The 21,825-nt window shown below is 38.6% G+C and overlaps 1 protein-coding gene across 2 annotated transcripts; it reads right to left on the bottom strand.

Annotated features, from left to right (window-relative positions):
- Nucleotides 1-1,222: 1,222 nt before the first annotated feature.
- On the bottom strand, nucleotides 1,223-19,849 carry pcdh12 (protocadherin 12). 2 transcript variants are annotated; one of them, XM_012853654.3, is made up of 5 exons: nucleotides 16,604-19,849; nucleotides 12,714-12,802; nucleotides 9,936-10,087; nucleotides 4,465-4,632; nucleotides 1,223-3,500 (listed from the first exon to the last, which is right to left on the bottom strand). In XM_012853654.3, exons 1-5 carry the CDS (start codon nucleotides 19,466-19,468, stop codon nucleotides 3,247-3,249), a joined length of 3,528 nt encoding a protein of 1,175 aa, XP_012709108.2. In that variant the 5' UTR covers nucleotides 19,469-19,849; the 3' UTR covers nucleotides 1,223-3,246. The 2 variants fall into 2 exon arrangements, with proteins under 2 accessions (XP_012709108.2, XP_012709107.2); XM_012853653.3 differs by having other exon boundaries at nucleotides 12,714-12,805.
- Nucleotides 19,850-21,825: the final 1,976 nt, after the last annotated feature.

Consider the following 21,825-nt stretch of genomic DNA (forward strand, 5'->3'; position numbering starts at 1 on the left):
TCACTCGTCATTTTTTATTCTTCTCATCTCTCTTGACTTTTGTGTGTTGTTCCCATTTGAAACACTATGTGTCATCTTTACTTATTTATCCTTTATCAACCACCTGGTATTCTCAGACACTTGGTTATGCAACACTTTTTAAAGCCAGGTGACATCGATTCAATGTCAGATTCTATTGTATGTGTAGAGGCACTCACTAAAGGTGCCACTTTTAATGGTGTTTGTTAGACAGTAGGTGATGCTGGAAAGCACGATTAATGTTTAAAATGTCTGTCCATACCCTTAATAGTGTTTATTGGATGGCAGGTGCTGTTTTGACAGCAGATAATTAATTAACAATTTGGCTTTCCATACTTTCCATTATTTCTAGTTTGGGGAATTTTGTTAGCTTGGGTCTTTATATGTAGCAAGCAACAAACTTCTGCTGTAATTCAGACCGGATATTTTATCATTCATCTTTCCAGATTTTGTAAAGTTAAGTAAAAGGAGTGGGTTTTCTCTCCCAGTTTTTAAGCATACTTATAGTGTTTTCAGTTGGGGCTTTGAACACACTGTTCCAAAAGCTTCATATTCAACTGCTTTATCCACTTTAAAACTAGTTCTTCTTCAAATACACTTTTTGTCAGATAATAAAACAAAATAAAATGATAATGATTGGCTTGAGCCTTTGTGTTCCCTGGGTTGTTCATGAGTATTCAAACCATTTTATAATTATTTTTCAGAAAAAGAAAGGTCGGTTCCTCTTCATGCTACTAGGAAAGTGATGATATATTAATACCTTTGAAAATATCATCTTGGTCTTGGATGCATATTAAGCAGGAATTTCCAGTTTTGAAATATCTGTCCTATTTTTTGCTTTCCTGTTCAGGTACAATGCGTCTTTTTTTTTTTCTTTTTTTCTTTTTTTTTTTGCTGGACAAAAGTCTCGTTCTATTTCCTTGTGTGAAGATAAGCCTTTCAACAATCTTCCTGTAATGTAATTACAATCGTTGAACTCCAGAGGGCGCACTGCTCTAACAAAATGACAACCTTAAAATCACTGGAGAGCTTTTCATCAAGGTTCCCCCGTGTTTGACTATGTGTCACTTTAAATTAAACCAAGATATCCTCCTTGACCTGAAATGAGCAGCTGAGGAGGCCAAAAGGAAAACAACTGTCTCTGTAATGGAAACAGATGTTCGTGTTGATGCAAACTCATAAAACAAAAAACTTGACTCTTCTGGAGTTTAGATAGACAGAGTTTAAACAGGATTCACATTTTATTATAAAAGTTACAAAAGTTGTTTTCCATTTAGAATACATTTTCATACTGAAGAAAAAATTCACAAAAAATATGTACAAAGTGCTGTTTGAGAAAACGAAACAAGAAACCTGTAGGGATTTAAACGATTGCAAACTTTCTCCTGTTCTTCTTTTCTGGTTTCAGCGCAATTTTAGTTTAGAGGAAAAAGAAAAGGAAAACATATCCGTCTGCTCCCCTTTGGGCTTCATCCGGTTCTGACAGACGGAGATCACCTGCTTCTTTTCCTGCTGTGTGGGCAACTTTTTGTAGGTTTTCTCTCCTTTTACAATGACTTCCAGCTTTTAGATTCAGCTTTAAGCAGATTTACTTCTGTTCAAAAGGCCAGGATGATGAGAAAAAGTGTTTGCTCTGTTTCTGCTGCTTCCGTGTGAGGAGGGTAGAGGGGAAATTAAAAGTTTGAATATGTAAGCCTAACAGAGTTTGTGAATTAAAAAAAATGCACCTACATATGAATGTAAATGGAACACAATGGGTTCTTTTCATAACCTATTTACCTCTTTATATTTACAAAATAACGTGTTTTTTCCTGAGTAATCTTCCTTTTTTTGTCTGTCATTCTATTGACAAACTGCCTCCTATTGTCTATGACAAAATATTTTGAAATCTAAAAAGTCTCCATATATAAGTTATATATAAAACATATATAAGTCGCCCGGTGCGATATATATATGTTTTTCTTTTCCACTATATGACCCATTTGTTGATGGATGTGACTTACAGTCCAAAAAATATGGTATATTTAAAAGACCTCCACCTGTGGAAAGAACAGCTCCTAATGTATCATTGCGTTATAAAAAATATCTCTCCATTTTATTTTATTTTTGATTGTACTAACAGCAAACCCTTGAAAATGAAAGCTAAAGAAATCCATCCATCCATCCATTACGTATAACTGCTTATCTGTGCAGGGGGTTGGTGCTTCTCTCCAGCAATTATTGGGCGAGAGATGGGAAAATCTGGTCCATCACAGGGCATGCTAAAGAAATACATGCACTAATTTTGTATTTTTTCCAATATATCTCTATCCTTCTTATTTAAAGATTGACCAATTATTGTGTAAAATCTAAAATAACGTCATACAGTTGCTGCTTTCTGCTTCAGTTCTTTCAGTTTGTTTTGCACTCGCAAGCACCGGCGTGTGATACAGCGCCATCAAGTGGCATAAACTGCAGTCTGCAACCAACTGAACACCTCGTACCTCATCCTCCATATGTCTAAAGATAAAAAAGGATTTAAAGAGTTTTTTTAAGTAAAATAATTACACACATGGGATTTTTTGCAGTTCTACATTAGTTATACATGTGAAGAATGTTAGATTTTTATCCCTGCTGATAAGCCAGTTAGAAAGTGGAACATTAACCGCTCTTTATCCCATACTCTTCCTGAAGACATCCCCTGATCCTATCTCATAGCTGCAAAAAACTGCTGATAATTAGCTTTTACAGTTTAAAATCACAGGCTTTTTATCATTCCTGATTCATTGAGTCAGTTTTAACATTTTCTCTTATTTGTTGGTTTGAGTCTCTCACAGTTCTACAGGACTAGAGTTATAAGGAAGACTAAAGCTATCCTTGCTGACCCAAGCCACCCTCTTTGTAATTACAGGCTGCTGCCATATGCTTGCAGAAACATGGTGGTTAGGTGTAATACAAAAATGTATAAATGTTCATTTGTCCCCTTTAGTGTCAGCCTTATCAATAATTTGACCTGATGAGCCCTTGTAAGAACTGTAGTAGAAGTTTATGATTGCACTCTTGCTGTGAATGTTGCATGTTCTTTGCTTTTCGTTATTTCTATTTCGTGTGCTTCCTCTGCATTTGTTCTTGATGGCTGCAAGACAATTTACCCCTCTCGGGACAATAAAGTTTATCAGTGTTGTCATTTCTCTGTTTCTGGTTTGGGCTCCCTTCAGTTCTTCTGCAATGTTTGAATGCATGCTACAGTTATTGGTGCTGATGTTTTGTGGCAGGAGCCATGACCGGCCTCTTTTCAGAGCAGTTCTTTGGGGCGCTGCCTGCAGCTGTCGTGGTAGCATCCAAACCCAGAGAGCGCCGGTACGCTGCCGACAGCCTGTACAGGACTTCGGCCCGAGGGCCCGGGTGGGCGTCGGCCTTCTGAGTCATGAGCATTTCAAACAGCGTGCTGACCTCAGAAAGCAAAGCTCCTCCCAGTTGGCCGTCCTTCTCTGGAGTTTTACCTGAGAAATAAGGAGAGGGTGAGAGGTTACATCCAACCAGGACTAAAAGCAAAACGTTTTCAGTAAAAATCCATACAAGACAAATGTGAAAATGATCATTTAACTGGTCTGGAATCGTAATTTGCCACTGAGTACTTTTACAGTGCCTTCTGGTTTCTTTCCACTTTATCATATCAATGACATTCTAGGATTTTATGTGATACAGCCGCATAAAATATCAGACAATCGTGAGGAGGAAGAAAATTTGTTTTAAATTGTTTTACAAACAAGCAAAACTAACACTCATTGACACTTTGAAATATGGTTGGTGGCAGCATCATGCTTTGGGGGTATAGTTTTCTTTAGCAAAGACAAAGCAGCTGATGAGAGCTGATGAGAAAATGGATGGAGATAGAGGGAAATCATGGATGAAACCCTGTTAGAGGCTGTAAAAAGGTTTTAATACTAAGTCTGAGGTTTCCAGTCCAGCAGGACAACAATCTGAAACATACAACCTGGGGCACAATAAATTGGTTTAGAATAACGTCCAGATCTAAATCTAGTTCAGAATCTGTGGCAAGATTAGGTAATTGGTGTTTATAGACGCTCTCTGTCCAATCTGACTGAGCTTTAGCTGTGTTAGAAAAAGAATAGCCAAAAAAAATAAAAAATAAACTCAGTCTCTCTATGTGCAAAGATGGTTGAGACCAAAAAGACTCTGAGCTGGTATTGCATTAGCAGATGCTCTAAAATCTAAAATGCATGCCAAACTTTTCCCATATGTATTTGTGAAAGGTTTTGTTAGCCATTCATCCCTTTCCTTCACTTAACCGTTATGCAACACTTTGTGTGAGTCTATCACATAAAGTCTCCTCCAAAAACACATCAAAGGTTGTTACAATGTAAAGGAAAAAATTATTAAAGTTGTAGAGGATGAATACTGTATGTTGAAGTTTTGATACGTTGTTTCTTTTAAACTATTTACCAAAGGTGGAGAAGGATGAGGTGGAGTTCAGGCCACCCCGCGGAGGGAGCTCGCCTTCAGGGGACGGAGGACCGTTGGGGACAAAAACGTTGTCGTGGTAATCGGCTGCGAGTGGCAGAGAGAGCCTGGCCATCCAGGCAGGGTCGCTGACATCTGAGAAGACATCATCTGAAAACAAAAATAAAAGTGTTCATTTTGTTCAACTACCAGGAATTCTGAACACTTGGTTAAAAGAGAAAGAGTTTTTATACCAAAGTCTTTACATTATTCGCCACGTGTCAAGGCTTCGTTTTTATTAGTGATGTGAATCTCTGGAAGGGATCTGATTCCACTTGTTAGAATTTTAAGGCGTAACTGGATGTTTAGTCATTAGGAATGCTATCTGTGATTTAATGATAAACTAAATGACTATTCCAGCAGTTTTTTTTTTCAGAAGCCTGGACTGTATGATCTTCTGGTAAGACGTCATCTGAATCACTGTATGCAGAACAAAAATTCTGTTTGAGATTTAGGAAACCTGTATTCTATCAATGAAAATACACAGAGAGCTCGCTCAGTTTTTCTGAAATACGGCGCAATTAAGATCAAGACAACGCTGAGCAGCATTCTTTAAATCTTCATTCTACATAGATCAAGTAGTATTGTATTAATATTTTGTCTGTGTTTCTGTGAAGTTACATATTGAGCTTTCAGAAAGGGCTTTGTTAAAGGAGAAGGTGTATTTTTGCAGGGGCAGAATGATTGGCTCACCATGAGCGCTATTCAATGAAGAACCGGCACTAGTCAGAGTTTTCTTGAAGGGAATCTGAGACTCCCTTCTCAAGGCAGCTACAAATACAACTTCCATCTACTTAACTTTAATGAATTAAAAGCCTCTAGAGAGCATCGGTGGGACTTTACATACAGAGACCGTCAAAACAAGACAGACATGGCACGTTTATGATATAAAAACAGATGCTTGGGGCCAAAGTTCTGTTTCTTCCATTGTTTTTTCTAAACTAAAACTAAAATCAGAATTAGCTGCAAAGCAGTTTTACTTTTAATCCAGTTCTACAGCATCTGGGTAGATTTCATATAAAGAACCCAGTTATGTGACCTGCTGGCTTCTATGTGCCTCCTGGCTAAGAACAAGGCAGGAAAATGAGGAAACAACACGGGGGTTTTATCTGGCCGATGTTAACAGGCACTTCCTGCCATCTCTGGCATCCTTTGCTCTTTTGAGCATGCATTAAACATCACGTCCACACTGAAGCTACAAACCTCCTGCAGTCGGAGAGTTCAGTTACCATAAGAGGCGTAAACACTGGGTGTGTCTGTGTAGAAACACAGCAAGCCCACTTTCTGACTCACAAACAAGCGGGACACAGATGATTATATGGCTCATTTCATGCATTTGCTAACTGTAATACATGTCGGAGTTTATCTTTTTGTTTAAATCTCCCAATCTTCCTTTTTCCTCATTGCTCCATCCTGTTTATGTGCTGTTCTTCCTGCTGTGACAGCTTGAGTTCCCCTTGAAGCTATTTAGGATTCATCTGATCTAATTTAGTTGTAAAACATGAAAAGATCTTCTCAACATGTTGCTGGAATCTGCTCAAGTATCCACAGGATTGAGTCAGACTTAGCTGTATGCATCACTCGTGCTAAAAATACATTCTGTAATCTGTTAAATTTTATCAACTGAAGATGTTTAGAGATTGTAAGACTGGATTTATGAAGTCAACTGTATGAAAATGTGACGCTAAACCACTTTAACTTTTACCAATAATTCTGTTCTAAAAAAAACAAAGTGGGATTTACTTCACAATGTGATTATCCCTGTTGCTTGTGCACATTTTTCTACATCACTTTTTCCTTCCAATCAACTTTCTGGGAGGAAATCATTGTGGAGGGTGTCAATGACTGACTGCTGGACAACAACCAGTTCAGAAATCTTTTCTGTGAATGTTTAGGCCATACCATCAGCATAGCATTTCAGTAATATGATAGCATTTTTTAAATCGGTATTATGTAATATGTAACATTTCTGAGAAGGTATTTATTTGATTTCACATTAGATGTAAGGCATAACATTATAATTTACTAAGTTTAACATTAAAAAAATTACTCTGTGTGAAATTAATATGAAATAGGTACTTCATATTTTGAACAGAGTAGCTGCAATAAAGTACCCTTTTTTGACTATAATATATTTTAATTTATAAAGTATTTATATACATATTCAATAATTAGAATATCATTGGAAAGTTCATTAATTTCATTTACCTAGTTCCCTAAAACACATTAAATAGAATAACTACACAAATACAGATATTTTCCAGCCTTTGTTTCTGTTAATTATGACGCTATATTAAAAACATTACATAAAAACATACATTAAATAATAGAATATTATATTAAGACAATAAAATAATAATACAGAAATGAGGGCTTAATGAAAAGTATGTTTAATACTTGCTCAAAGGCTGCTATTTTCAAAAAGTACTGTTAGTCTGACAAACAAGCCTCATTGCACTGCAGATTCTAATTTATTGAATATGGCTGTATGTATACAGGACAGTTTTAATAATGTTATGTAATGTTTTCCAAGAGTTAAAAAAACACAAAGACCTACCAAAATAAACTCCAAAGATCCACAGCTTTAGATTATATAGAGATATAGATTTATATTTACATAGATTTATTACTCTCTGTGTGAACTCTCTGTTGATGCTAGAAAAACAAATTCTGCTGGGAACAATTTGCTGATTATGATACTGTGTCAAGCTTATTTAGAGATGTAATTGATAACATTGAATTAGAATTAAATTAACTCAGTTGAAGCGAACCAAACTGAATGATCCATCTATCCATCCATCCAGAATCTGAAACTTTCTTCCCCTGCGTCTGAGAACTGTGGACTCAGTGGTCTCTTTTAAAAATAAGCTCAAAACATATATTTTTTAATTCACCTTACAAAAGGTCCTGTGCATTAATCCTGTTACTCTGAAGTAATTTTGAGGATTTCTCATTATGTTTTTAACTTTTCAAAAACTTTTCAATATACTGTGAAGCACTTTGTGATATTTTTCTTTTTAATCAGTGAAAAGGGCTATGTAAATAAAAAAAGTACTCAACTTATTCTGTGGAACAACCTAATTTCATTAGAATTAGTGATTATATTCTTTTGATGATTAATCAGTGATAGTAGAGGAGACTGGAACAGTGATCAACTAGTAAACTGGTGAATTTGGCCTTTTAGCTCTCGCTTCACGACAACAGACTTCGCTGAGCTGAGGTTGGTATTTAGCTAATTAGACATTTTCAAGTGAAAAATAGTTTGCAAAGCCAGACAGACCTTTTCCTCTCATAAAGTAGAGACTCCAGAGTTTACTTCACTTTAGCATCTGTATGAAAATCCAAAATAAGTTGTCCCAACACACAAATGCAATTGATTAAAACCTTCCTCAGCTTTGACTGATCAAAAACTGTTGGTCTCCTTTATCCAACCACAACCAGATGTGGTGACTTTAATGTACCATCACACACAGAAATAGAGGACTTATGTTTCCACCCAGTGTGGTTCAAAACTGGCCCTGAAGTAACCCCTTCCCCTTCAACCTCCCCCGTTCCTCTCATTGTCTGGCAGCGTTAAACCACAACCCCTCAACGTACAAATTATCTTTGAGAGACTAGAAAGGTGAAGTTTCACAAGATTCCTCGGATATAAAATATGTGGTTTTCATTGAAGGCTGTAAAATAAATTCAACCTAACCTTTTATTTTGCCCAAAGAGCCTGGTAACCAACAGTTTCTCTGTGCAGAGCAACCTTACCTGACACACAAATTTACCCTAAAATACAAGGAAAAGACAGATTATATCTGTGAATCATTCAAGTAAAAAAAAAAAACACATTAAAAGAGAAATGCTCCACGATAATGCTGCTTTTAACACACCCGGTTAGGTCTCAGGTGTGCATTACGCTCTTCTCAGACCCTTCAGGCCAGAAGATGAGTCAACCATCGCGCACACAACAAAACACACTCCCACTCACTCTTTTGTTCCTCTCTCTTCCAACCAGTCATAAAGTGAAGCTTGGCCCTCCATCATCAGGCAGTAAACCCCCCCCTGCTCGCCTGGAGGCTCTTACAGCCTCCAAACTACAATACCAGGAAGAAATTGTTTAACAGACTTACTGTACGCAGCCAGACCCTTGCGTCCTTCATACCACGAGAAAGTCCCGGCTAAACAATGAGTCTCAAGTGTGTTTGATTTTTGTTGCTTAAAGTTTGATGAAGACTCACGAGTTCATTCAAACACAAACCTACTTCTACCAATTTCCTTTTAAAGTGAAGATATTCTCAAACATTTTGTATTTTTCATATAGAGGAAAGACCAGATTTATTTTCCAAAGTCAGATTGGGATCTGCAATATCTTTTGTTTGTGTGTTTTTTTTAATACATGCACTGTTTAATGTTCTTATCCTCTGAACAGGATAATCAAAGCTCAAGTACACCAACAAACCTTTAATTAAACACTAATCCAGTTTGGGTTTTGTGCATGAGTTTTGGCCTTTTTCATACATGTGCAGTATACAGTACTTAACATCAGCTTCAATGGGGGATGGAAGTCACTTTTAATACTTTATCATTGCATGACACACATGACGTTGATGATTTGTTAGTGGCAATTTTTTGATAGTAATTTGCTGTCAAATGACAATTTGTTGATGATAAACCTTTTGATTATGAAGCACAGACAAACTGTGCATTTATAGCTGTAAGTAAATCAGAAAAAGGAAACATCTACACATGTTGGATTGGTCTTCAGCATTTCTGTACATAAAAAGTTTTTTTAAATCATTTATTAATTTATTTAACTTTTTTTTAGATTCACTCGTGTGATCTGGTGTTGCTGATGTTTTATAAAAACGACCATCAGTTTGAATCTGAAAAATGTAATGTATGGGTGTAGAAATTGCAGGGTAACACTGTGTGTTTCCCTTGTTATTTCCTGCTGTCTTCCTGTTTTCTCCTATTATGACATATTTACTGAAAGAGAGCAGTCTTTATTTTCTTATGCAAGAGATGAGGGACTTTATGTCAAAGGTTACATTAACTGCATTTTTACATTGGGACTTTTTACAAGGAACCAGAGTTTTTAAAATCCTTTAAAGATTGAAGCTGAATGACTGCTGATATAATTAAACCAATTGAATCTACTGTGTTTTAGACTTTTGTCGACAGAGGGCCCACTGCTGAAATAGTAAGTTAGTTTAAAAAAAAATAAAGCTCCAGTTTAAGTTCAGGTTCTTCTTTGAAATAAAATATCTAATTACACTCCAAACAGAAATAGCCAGGAAAGAATCGTTAAACCAAATATTGTTTTAACTTTTAGGCTTTGGAGCTTATATAACATATTATATTCAGTTTGCATAAACATCCTCTATTAAAGCATGGAATTTTATACTGTGTATTTTGTTATGTATTACCTGAACTGTTGAGCAGGTTATTAAGACCTTCTTCCAGTTGTGGGTCTATGGGCGAGTCTCTTCCTGCTTCCCAGTCCACATCGCCAGCCTCACTCTCTCCATGTCCACTGTCTTTGGTGCTCTGCCAATCTGAGCAGTCCGGACCTCCATATCTGTGGACACATGTAAGAACATTTAGATTGATTTAGCCTGATTTTCTAATTTCAAATATGTGGCTTCTGTAATGCTAAATAAAAAAAGAGAAGTAACTAACTTAAGTAGTTAAATGAACCAGAGAAATTACATAGGTTGTACAGTACAAACTAGCATAGCAAAAATAACATTCACCTATGCTAAATTTAATTGAGGTCTTTGTTTTAGAGGAATACACAGATTCTGACGTACCTTGTTAATTTATTTCGCAATATTAGTAGAACATAAAGGCGGAAATCAGTCAATGTATGAAAATCACAGAAGCTATACTGTCTAAGCTAGTGTTTAGCTTAAGATAAGACAGCAGTGGTTGTACTCACTTGTTTAAGATTATGTTTAATAAGTAGAACATATACAATATATGAAGTGAGTGCACATAACAAAAATCAAACATTGTTCAAACGAAACTTGTTAAATCCAACCAGGCTATCTTAGAAAACCATCACGGCTAACAAAAGAACATTTGCAGAACATTCTGTGAATATTTACTCCAGGTCATCTCACTAAATGTCAGTGAAATTTCTATGTAATTATGTTTTCCTAATGTTGTTCAATTGAGAGAAAAACACCATTCAGGGAACACTCCCTGAATATTTAACTAATCCTCTGATTTCTCCTGTTAGCTATTTGGGGAATGTTTGCCTCTAACCTTTAACAAATGTTCCCAGATGCTCCCCTGACCTTCAAGCCAACCTACCTTTCTTTCCCCTCCTCCCTATCCCTCCAGAAAAATGGGTTTTAGCTGCATTTTAGAATGCAGCCGTGCTTCACAGACTGATTTACCCAGCTTTGCAGCCAAGAACAGGTTTCATGTGTTGATGACAAAATGTGACAAAGGCAAAGCATTGATAACCACACAAAATCCCAAAAGCGCACAGGAAAATTAGCTCTTATATAATAGTGGTTGAAAACATTTTACTTTTTGTTCTCATTTAAGCTTAAAAAGACTTAGCTCATCAAAAATGAATTGTCTTTATCTAATATGCCAGTACATCCTAAGGTCTTCACAAGCTATAGGAAGTCCTTTGGGTGTGTATGTGTTGAAACAGGGCAGTGTGTGAATCAAGGTGATGTCAGATCTAATCTCTTCACTAATCAACGCTGAGGCAGGGGTAACTGCTTCCTGTCAGGGACTCTGAATCACTCCGATAAAGCTGTTTTAACCTGCCTTCGTGCACAAAAGCACTTCAACACTCTGAGGTTAGCAGACACTCTTTCTGTCACATTGATTGTTTGCCTTTATCTCCTGTATCCCCTTTATCTCCTGACCACTTAAAATATAAACTAAAATTTAACCGCAGAGCAGATGACAAAGCAGCTGTTCTCCACACACATTCCATACATTGGCTTTAAAAAGTAAATTTTACAAACCTTTATTTTTCTTAGCATTATGCGAGAGAACCTTGAAAACAATATAATCCACTCTCTTCTGCAGTACGTTACAAAGTTCAACAGGCCAAGCAATACATTTCTTCAAATAGGTAGCTTTCGCCTTTAATGTCAGTGTGTCCTGGCAACAGAGGAATATTCTTTTGATCAGGGAGCGCACCAATGATCATAACCTAAGACCTACAGCCGGCTGGCTCTGACAAAAACCTCTGCTGATGCAAAAAAGGAGGAAGGGAGAAAAAACAATCCTAAATCATGATCTTTCCTGCTGGATCTCCGAGGGTTTTGCAGTATAGTGAACTCAGGATGAGGTCAGCAGGAGGACAGCTGTTAGGTGCTGCGAGCGTTTTAAAATATTATATAGGTGCATTTCAGCAAATTAGAATATCATCGTCAAGGTAATTTGTTTCAGAAATTTAATTTAAAAAGTGATGTAGATTTTTTACACACATCGTTAAATATTCATAGCATTTTATTTTGTTAATTTTAATGAGTACAACTTGCATCTAATGAAAACAATATTTGCTTTCAGAAAATTTAAATATGACACAAGACTATTCAGAAGAATAGAAAAGATCACACAAATATAATTGTGAAAGAGGATGGGCGTTCAAAGAGTTCTGAGCCCAAGAACATGAAGGAAAAGTTCACTAGCATTCTTTATCAAGCCACTCCACCACCAGACTCCTTTGAGAGTCCACTGTGTTTTCTCAAGTTTAAAGTGCTTTAATGGATATTTTTTGGATCACTTCATGCTTCTCCCTGCTGTCAAGCTTTATGTAAATACTAATTTCATCTTCCACGAGGGCTTAACACATACTCAATCTGACAAAAGTAAAATACATCCACTGTGCTTGAACTCTCCTGAGTAAAACCCAAAGGAAAATCTGTGTATATTGTGAAGAGGACGAAGAGGGACATCAGACCTAACTATGCAGATGAATTGAAGGTTGCTAAAAAGTTGAGCAGAGCAGCAAGGAGATCACTTTTATACCACTCTACAATGATGCAGCGGTTTATGCAAATTTAGTTCTGTCAGTTCTTTTCTAAAGGCTAACATTTCTGCATTTAAATCCTTTGCTTATAGGTTTTATATTATTCAAGGTTTCTATTTAGAGAAAACGGGGACTCATCTTCCAAAGGAACATTATAAGAGCAATCAGCATTATAAGGCAAAGAGGGAGCCTTCTTACACACCTGCCATTCCGATGGGAATACTTGTTTCCTCGGAAGTTTGTCCTTGGCTGCAGCTGACCCTGACGCAGTAGGGAGAGAAGCTGAGAGATCTGCTGCAGAAGAGAAGAGGTGGAAAATAATAAATAGGTGATTGTTTAGCATTGTTTAGTAATTTGACCATGTTCTTAAGTTAGGGATTTGAGAAATGCTGCTAAAACGGGTGTTAGAGGTTTTTTTAAGAGTTTAACACCATTCCGACTTTACTGAAGGTCACATTTGATGAGAAATTAATATTGTTTTACACGAGAGAAAAAAAGCCAAACTTTATTTTGTGCTTCTGTGTTTTTCATCAGAAAGAGTGAGAGTGTTTTTTGAGGCTTTGACCAGCTGAACAATGATTGCAGCTTTTATTTAGTTGAACTTTCGTTTGTTTTGCTTTAGAGTCACTGTGTGAGAACAGAGCGAATATGTCCGTCTCACTGCTCACAGTTTTCTGCTGACAGCTCTGTTATACAGCGGATACACACTGCACTCCAGGGAGGAAACACAAACACACAATGGTAAAGGTGAGTGTGTATACTCATTTCTGACTGTTGTAGCCATAATTGTTGTGTTTTTTTGCACGTGTATGCCACTGTGGTGACAGGAAATGGCCTCTGCGTAACAGCCCATTCTTCTCTTGCTCAGCTTCCTTCCAGGTTGGACAGAGAAATATGGATGTGTATGTCGTGTGGAGGTAAATAGTGGGTCTCAAACATCCCAGCCGTCCAGTAGGCCTCTTCCTCTTTTACCTCAAGGGAGGAGAGAAACATCTGAGGCATGTTGAGTGCCAACTGGGACGACCGGGAGGGTTGGGGAAGACAGCAGCTTGGCGCAGACTAACAAGGCCTCTTCCTGTCTGATGAGATTCACGTGAGGGTGTTGGGGCTTGTTGCATTCTTTGTCCTAAGCTGGGCGTTGGTGATGACTTTAGGCCTCAGTGACGTTGGTCAGCCATTTAGCTTTCTTTGGTCCTTTAACCTTAACTGTTAAACTCGGCTAAACTTTTAATAACAAAATCAAACTCAACTTTATTCACCAAGCTTGTGGGTACAAACAAGGAATTTGACTTAGGATTCCAATGCTTACATTGTGTAAAAAAATAAACTGGCAGAATCTAACAGAAAACACATTATTCAGGGACTTTATAACTTTAATTAAATAAGAAAGCTAGCCAAGTCTTGCTTTTGAAACCAAAGCTATTTCTACACTGGTCAAGTAACTCTTCACAGCACCTATTAGCGCCTGATTTTTGATACCTTTTGACTTAAATGTATAGTAAGTATTCAGAGGTTTGCACAGTTAAAAGTCAATTGATGAAGGCAGCACCTCAAACACACTTCTTCCTCCTAGTGACATCACAGAAAAAGAAATGAGTCAAGATAACAGCAAGAGATTGGTGGACCTCTACAAGTCTGTTTAACATGTGGGTAAAATATGCAATTCCCTGAAGGTGCCATGTTCATCTGTCCAAAGTATTGTTATGCACAATGTGAATATTTCCAGCCACCATACCTTGCAGGAAGGAGACAGATTCTGTATGCCAGAGAAGAATTAGTTTCAGGGCAAAATGTGAATCAATGCCAGCACACTGCGAAAAAGCCTTGTAAAGATGCTGGTTGAAGTTGATAAAATAGTGTAAATGATCACAGTGAAACAAGTTACTTTCACAATGAGGAAAAGGCCATTCTCCAAATGTGGCACAAAAAGCCAGATTACATTTTAGAAATGGACAAAGAACCTAATTGTAGGGGACATCCTCTGTTGCTTTGTACTCCACCTCTTGACCGCTGGAGATAGGCACTAGCACCCCCATTATGTTGTGGGAGTGTTTTACTGGGAGAGGGTCAGGCCAGCCTACAAACTTGACTCAGTTCTACCTGCTCAGTCAGGAGGAATGGAACAAAATTTCCAGCAAACTATTATAAGAAGCTTGTAGAACACTACCAAAAATGTATGATGCCAGTCATACAGTTTAAAAGCTATTTTATTAAATGCGAAGGATACATATGTGAAATTCTAAATTTGGAGGGAGTACACAATTTTCTCGGAATCACTTATTTTTCTGGCACATAGTAAACAGAAATTGACATCAGAATAATAACTGACCTAAAACAGGGTCAGGTTTTGTCAGATTCAATGTCCGACAAATGAATTACCTGTGATGTGTCAAGCTCTCACATTGTATCAACACAATGATTTCAAACTCTGTCACTCTGCTTTTTCAGACGTTTGGAAACTTGCTAAAGTTTTTTTGATGATTCTTCAAATCATCAAAAGAAATCATCACTCATCTACTTCCGAAGATCTCTGTAAATTCATTCCATCTATGTTTTGACCCATAAAGCTATTTGCATTCTATAAATGTTTGTGTAGTATTGCTAATTACCAGGAGTTGTTATTCGCAAACCATTGTTGCCTAAAACATCCGAATGAATTTCAGCCTCATTAAGGTGCACAGTTTGATTGGAAATTTGAAGATCCGCGAGATGGCTGTGTCTTTCTGACAAACTTCCAGAGGTCATCTCTTATGTTTATGAGCTTTTTACTGGCTGAAATATGTAAGGTAAGGTAAGGTAAGGTAAGGTAAGGTAAGGTAAGGTAAGGTAAGGTGAGGTAAGGTATCGGATAACTTCCTGAGTGGTTTAGTTTACAGGCACTAATCAAATCAGTGTGGAAAAATTAGTCAAAATCTAGACTTTTACATCATATTGCATGTACTTTACAGATAAATGAAAATACATTTAATGTTTTAAATCAGCTTCTAACTGAAATAGAAAGATTAAAAATGGCTTCCATGTAACAAGTAATGCCTCAGATGTTATTTCTGGCATGGTACATTGTTGTTAATTCTCTCCAGACTGAGCGTCTGTAGCTGACAGGTCTGGTTGTGGATCTGAGTTGTTTTTAGGCTGATCTGTTTTTCTTCCTTCTCTGTTCAGTAAAAGTGATTTTGGGGTCATTTATCAGTAACAGAGTGATGTGTCAGGGTGGTTTTAGATTACACTACAAACACATCACAGTTTATGTTGGCTGGCTCCAACCCCCATCCATCCTCCTCCTCCTCCAGGCTTCAGAAGGAACCAGATACATGATATTCAGTAAGAAAACGAATGTCACAGTTGCTCTGTTTTTTTTTTGTGACTCAATACCTCAATGTATTCAATGCTCTAGGCATCATGGAGCCCCCCCCCCCCACCCACACACACACACACACACACCACCACCACCACCAACCTCCCCCACCTCCCACCCCATTGACTTCAGCCTTTAGGGCGTCATAATGAACCATCATACAGGAGGCAAAAAAAAAGGGGTTGGAGGCTGCTGTAAGCGAAGCTGTGTGCGAGAGACAGGGGTGGGGGTGGGGGACTGTCGGGCCTACATCTTTACTCTCTAATGGACTTCACTTCAGATTAATCTAAAAGTCTGCAGGGGGGGACACTTAATTACTCCATCGCTAACTGTAAGCACATGTTGAAATAAATGTGATCACACATTTTAGATCTGAGTAAATGGTATTTAAATGAGAGCCAGCAGCAGCGGCAGCAGCAGCCATGCATTAGTCTTAATGTTTGAGCTGCAGCAGAGAATGTAAATAAGAACACATTAGAGAATTATCCAGCGGATTACTGAATTCATTAATGTCAAGCAGATGGGTGTGTTTAACAATTCAACTTGATCTGTTCTGCCATGAATGTAACTTCTGAACCCATAGTATACGATTCAAGCTTAAAGATGGGATTTAAAGAGTTTACAGGAGACACTACCGGTTAATTTCATTCAGATTCTTGAAACGCAATGACACGAATGAGCAGTTTGTGAATTTATGTAAAGAACAATCAAGCTATTAATATGAAAGTACATCTCACCTGCACCTCTGGGGAAGCTGAGGAAAGCTCAATGGTGTCTCCAAACGCAGCCATGGAGAGACGAACCAGGTTTCGAAGCATTTGTTGGTGTTCTGCATCTTTCTGACCGTCTGATGTCTTTGGCCTCCTTAGAGTCGTCTGCGATGCGGAACGCTGAGAGCACAATTCTTCTCCTTCCGGGTGCAGCTTATTACGTTTCAAGGTGCTAAAATGTGACAGCGAAGAAGAGGAGGAGGAAGGGTTTCTGGTTTTGCAGAGGGTCTGATATGATGTAGCTGGTGTCAGGGCCAAAGTCTCATCAAGTTCAATATTTCCAGGTTTCCTGAGAGTTTTGCAGTGATGGCCAACATGATGAGAAGAATCCCCATCTGGATAGCCTTGGGAAAGGTAGTTGGTTTTCATAACTGATGGTATGAAGTTATACTGCATCCTGGTTTGTTGATCTTCTGGCAGTGCAGGAGGGTTCAGAGGCTGGATCTCACTGTCATCCTCAGAAGGCTCCTCTTTGCGCCCTCTGATCACTGGAATTAGCTGTATGTCAGATTTTCTGATGTTTTTCTGTGGCCGCCGAGGATGCCGGGTGTAGCTAGATTCGGCCTGTCTGCAGTTGTAAGCATGATTGTCCCGTTTCTCGGGTCGGCAAAACGTTGTCACCATCGCAATGGCCAACAAAAGAAGCAGGCATGTGGCGCCCAGGCAGATGGCCATCATCATAGTGAAACTGAGCTGCCCTCTGTTTCCTGGTGAGGAGTTTTTCAAGTGGTCCTGGAGACTGATGAAGGTCACCTCAAGAGTGGCCTTAGTCTCATAACTAGGAGTGCCCATGTCTGATACAACAAGCTCCATCTTAAAAGTTCTCCCAATGAGCTCAGTGGCATTGGTGGCATTTACAAATAACTGGCCTGTTTCTTGATCCATCCAGAACAAATCATTATGGTTTCTGTTTGAAATTATATATTTTAGCTGTCCATTGAGTCCTGAGTCTGGATCTTCCGCTTTTATTGTGGAGGCAAGAAATCCCTTGAATCCATCCATGACGGAGTTATTAATCAGCGAAGATGTGGGTTCTGCATCATTTCCAAGCTCAGTCACAATCTCTCCTTTGTATGCATTCACTGGGATACTTACAGAAACCACCCCATTCTTTGGATTTGGTTCCTTGATGACTGGAATGTTGTCATTTAGATCCTCAACATTAATCTGTACTGTGGTTGTACCAGTTAGTGGAGGGTGTCCATAATCCACAGCCTCCACAATGAAAGAGTAGTTCTGAGATTCCTCATAGTTCAAACTGCGAAGTACTCTTATAATTCCAGTTGTTGGATGAATAGAGAAATGTTCCTGCTCAATAAGACCCTTTATTTGGTAGGAAACCTTTCCATTGAGTCCCTGGTCATCATCACTGGCTTTAACCTCAAGAACTGCATCCTTTATAGCATTGTTCTCCTTAATTGATGCCTTATAAATAGAGGCAAAAAACACTGGGGCATTGTCATTTACATCCAGAACAGAAACTGGCAGGTTTTCAACAGTAACCAAAGGTGGGTTTCCATTGTCCCGAGCAATGAGCTTGATGGTATAATTCATAACCTTCTCACGATCCAAGTAGTCATTTGTTACAATCAAGTAGTTGTCATGATTGATATATTTAAGATGAAAAGGGCCTGATCCTTCTTGAATAATCACACTCACATCCCCATTTTTTCCAGAATCTGCATCATTAACTGTCACCATTGCAAGAAACGTGTCGATCGGTTCTCCTTCCAAGACAGTGGGGACAGCGGATGTGGGTGTGAGCCATTTTGCGCTAATCCTTGGTGCGTGATCATTTACATCTACAAGATTGATATGTAGTTTACAGTGAGTTGGCATACTGTTGGGACCATGGTCAATAGCCTGTATAATGAGCTCATAGGATCTCTCTCTCTCATAATCCAAAGGAGCCGTTACAATTACTTCTCCAGTCTGTGAATCCACATGGAAGAGCTTTTGAAATTCTGGAGGTGTGTGCTTACTGAACAAGTACTCTACCTCTCCATTGGCACCTTGGTCCGGGTCAGTTGCTGTAAGCTTGATGATGGTTGTCCCAATGGCTGTATCCTCACGTAGAGTCACAGTTGGACTGGTCTCCTCAAAAGCTGGGCTGTTATCATTTGAGTCTTGGATTACAACGTGAACTAATAAGCTCCCAGACTTTGGTGGGTTCCCTTTATCATATGCCACCAGGATCAGGTCAAAGGAGCCTTGAGCCTCCCTGTCAAGTTCTTTGATAACTACCAACTCTGCTTGTTTTGACCCTAAAGGAGCATCAGTCACATCTAAAGCAAAGTGTTGATTGACTTGAAGAGAATAGGTCTGTAGGCCATTGGGCCCTGCATCAGGATCTACTGCTCGATCTAAAGGGATGCGCATCCGAAGGGGTGCTGTCTCTGAGATCTCCACTTCCTGGGTGGTGTTAGAGAAGCTGGGACTGTGGTCGTTTAGGTCCATCACTTCTACACGAACCCGCAGACAGTTAACAGCTCCACTTTTCCTGTAGAGGACGCTGAAGGCCACCTCACAAAGGTCAGATCCCCGGCACAGCTCCTCCCTGTCCAGCCGGCCTTGGGTGGAGACAACCCCATCTCGAACCGTGACAGAGAAAGGAAGGGCCTTTACCTGCTCCACCACCTGGAAATCCTCCAGAGGGCCAACTTCATCCTTCTGCCGGAGGTCGTCCAACAGACGGCCGACCCGAGTTCCCGCCGGCTGCTCCTCCCAAACTTTGTAATGGATGGTTATTGAAGATGACTCAGAGGAGAGAGTCTCAGAGGAAAGGCTTAGAACCAGAAGCAGAGCCAGCAGCATTGTGATGTAGAGTAACATTTACCTTTTATGTACAGGCTAAACTGACATTATTACTGTCAGTAAATATAATGGCTAAATAACCTTTTATGTCTAAAACTAAAGAAAAACGGATTTGAAGATTATTTTGAAAAGTAATCCTTCCTATGAGAGAAAATAATTTCCTCTTGCAAAACCCAACTACAGCTACATAACTATAGCAACTGTTTGGTTTTGAGAAAAAGCCCAAACAAAGCAAAAAAAATCTCTTTTGTTGCTTTAGAAAAAAAAAACAAATCAGAAACTCAGAATTAAGATATCATCATGTCATTCTCCGTAACCTCCAGCCTCTGTCTGCCTCCTGTTACTCACTCACAGCTGCTGCCGTTCCTGCCTCTCAGTTCATCCTGAGCTCAGGGAAGTTCTCCTCCAACTAAGTGAGTTTGGATATGTGTTTTCACATGCCAGCAGGGACGCCGGCCAATCCAGAATAAGAAGGAGGGTCACATGCAAATAAGCCACAACTCCACACAAAGAAAAGTCCTCCTGCCCCGTGGAAACTCAGTGCTTTTACAGAAACATGACACTGCCTCTCCATCACTTAACCCTCCCTCTGCCCTTCCAAAAGTCTGTGCAAACTCATGAAAAGCTGCACTCTGGAACCTTAAATCACTTGGAAAATGTGTTAATTACCAGTGGGACAAGAGCCTGGAGCAGTTGGACATCTACCTGAACTCGATCATGATGACGTAAGGTCTGGCCTTTTGACAGCAGAAACAGAAACAAAGATAAGACGATAAGCCATCATCGTACCAGACGGGCCTTGGTATGATTGTATCGAGCAACCTTTGAGATCAAATGTATGTCATCAAAAGTATTCATAGTCATTTAATGAGAAAGAAAAATAAGCCTCTGTGACTGTAGAAGCTATGAAGGGAATGCTTAAATTCCAAAAGTCTGATTTTAATGTGACAGAACCCCACATTCCAGCTGTCGCTTAAATATAATTACAGAGAAATTCGTCTTTAACCACGCGGTCAGAGGTCGACAAATGTCCCATAAACTCTCATTTCTGTCATTCCCTCGCCACTCTGGATTTTCTTTTGTTGTCAGAAAAGCAACATGTTTTGAATTAAATGGAAGGAAATCAAATTCAGTAAAGAAATTTAACTGTCAAAATATCTTCTCAAAGGTTCATTAAAAAATGTAATGAGTTTTATGAGAGTGTTCAAGACAGGGTGGCAGCTGTCTTAATTGTTTTTCCTCTAAATAATTTGTTTTCACTGCATTATGTTGGGCCAATTGTTTTAAAACAGAGTCATAACCCCTCCAGATTGATGGGCTGCAATAGCTGATTCTTTTATCTTATTATTTTTATCTTATTCTTGGGTTTTTTGTACATTTGTTATTATTTTTGTTAGATCTCGTCTATGTGTTTTTTTCTGTTCAATTCCTTTTCATTACACTCCTCCTTTTAGCTCTTTTGTCTTCATTGGTCTCAGCTGTTCCCCATCACGACCTGATTGCTCACACCTGTAGCCCATGTCATTCACCACACCTCCCGTTAGTATAGAGGCTAGCTGTGTTTCTTAGTTTTCTGTTGGTTCCTTAAGTTGCTCTACCTCATGTTCCAGTATTTTGCTCTGGATTCTGGTTTCCAGATATTTTCTGTTTCATCCTACTGTTTGACCCTCTGTTTGCTCTACCCATTGTTCCACCCTTGATGACTTTTTTTCATTTTTCATTCTTTTTTCATTATTAAAACTTCAGTTTTTGATATTGCTACGCTCCGCACCTGGGCCCTCCTTCATCCGCAAAATTCCATTATTTGCTAAATGCCAGATAATAGGAGACATAATCTTTTAGACAATTTAGTTATACTTTCTTAACATTGTGAAGTTTTTCTGTCCAAAAACTATTATTGCCTTCAGAGAATCAGTAAAAGCTTGAATGATGATGTCACATCTTTTTAAGCTTCTGAATATGAGGTTTAATCTGCAACAATTGAGTCCAACGGAGACAAACCTCTGCATGTAATTTAAATACACTGCTCAACGGTGTGACATCATGGAAAAAGCTTGAGACGTCAAGCATGTTACCAGGTTAAGAACTGTGCTCTACAGTCTTAACCTGTTTTCTGGCTCAAGCCCACTCTGCATACCCAGAACCAAACATGGAGAAGCAGTATTTAGTACTTGCGCTCCAGTTATCTGAAACAAACTCCCAGAACACTGTAAAAGTGCTGAGACCCTGAGTTATTTTCAATTAAGGTTAAAAACTTATTTACACTGTAATATGCTTTCCTCTGTGATGTTTTATTTTCTTATGTTCTGTTCATGTACAGCGCTTCAAAATGTCTTATTAAGAAGTGTGCTATGCAAATAAACTTGCCTAGCCTT

The sequence above is a fragment of the Fundulus heteroclitus genome, unplaced genomic scaffold, assembly GCF_011125445.2.
Source record: "Fundulus heteroclitus isolate FHET01 unplaced genomic scaffold, MU-UCD_Fhet_4.1 scaffold_51, whole genome shotgun sequence".
Lineage (NCBI taxonomy): Eukaryota > Metazoa > Chordata > Actinopteri > Cyprinodontiformes > Fundulidae > Fundulus > Fundulus heteroclitus.

Bases quoted from the DNA above. Each gene is read 5' to 3' on its own strand.
- pcdh12 (XM_012853653.3), bottom strand. From the start codon at position 19,468: ATGTTACTCTACATCACAATGCTGCTGGCTCTGCTTCTGGTTCTAAGC. The intron at 4,633-9,935 runs GTAATACATAAC...TTTTGTTTTCAG, and splicing joins TAACCTGCTCAACAGTTCAG to ATGATGTCTTCTCAGATGTC. The intron at 3,501-4,464 runs GTAAATAGTTTA...CTTATTTCTCAG, and splicing joins CTCATCCTTCTCCACCTTTG to GTAAAACTCCAGAGAAGGAC.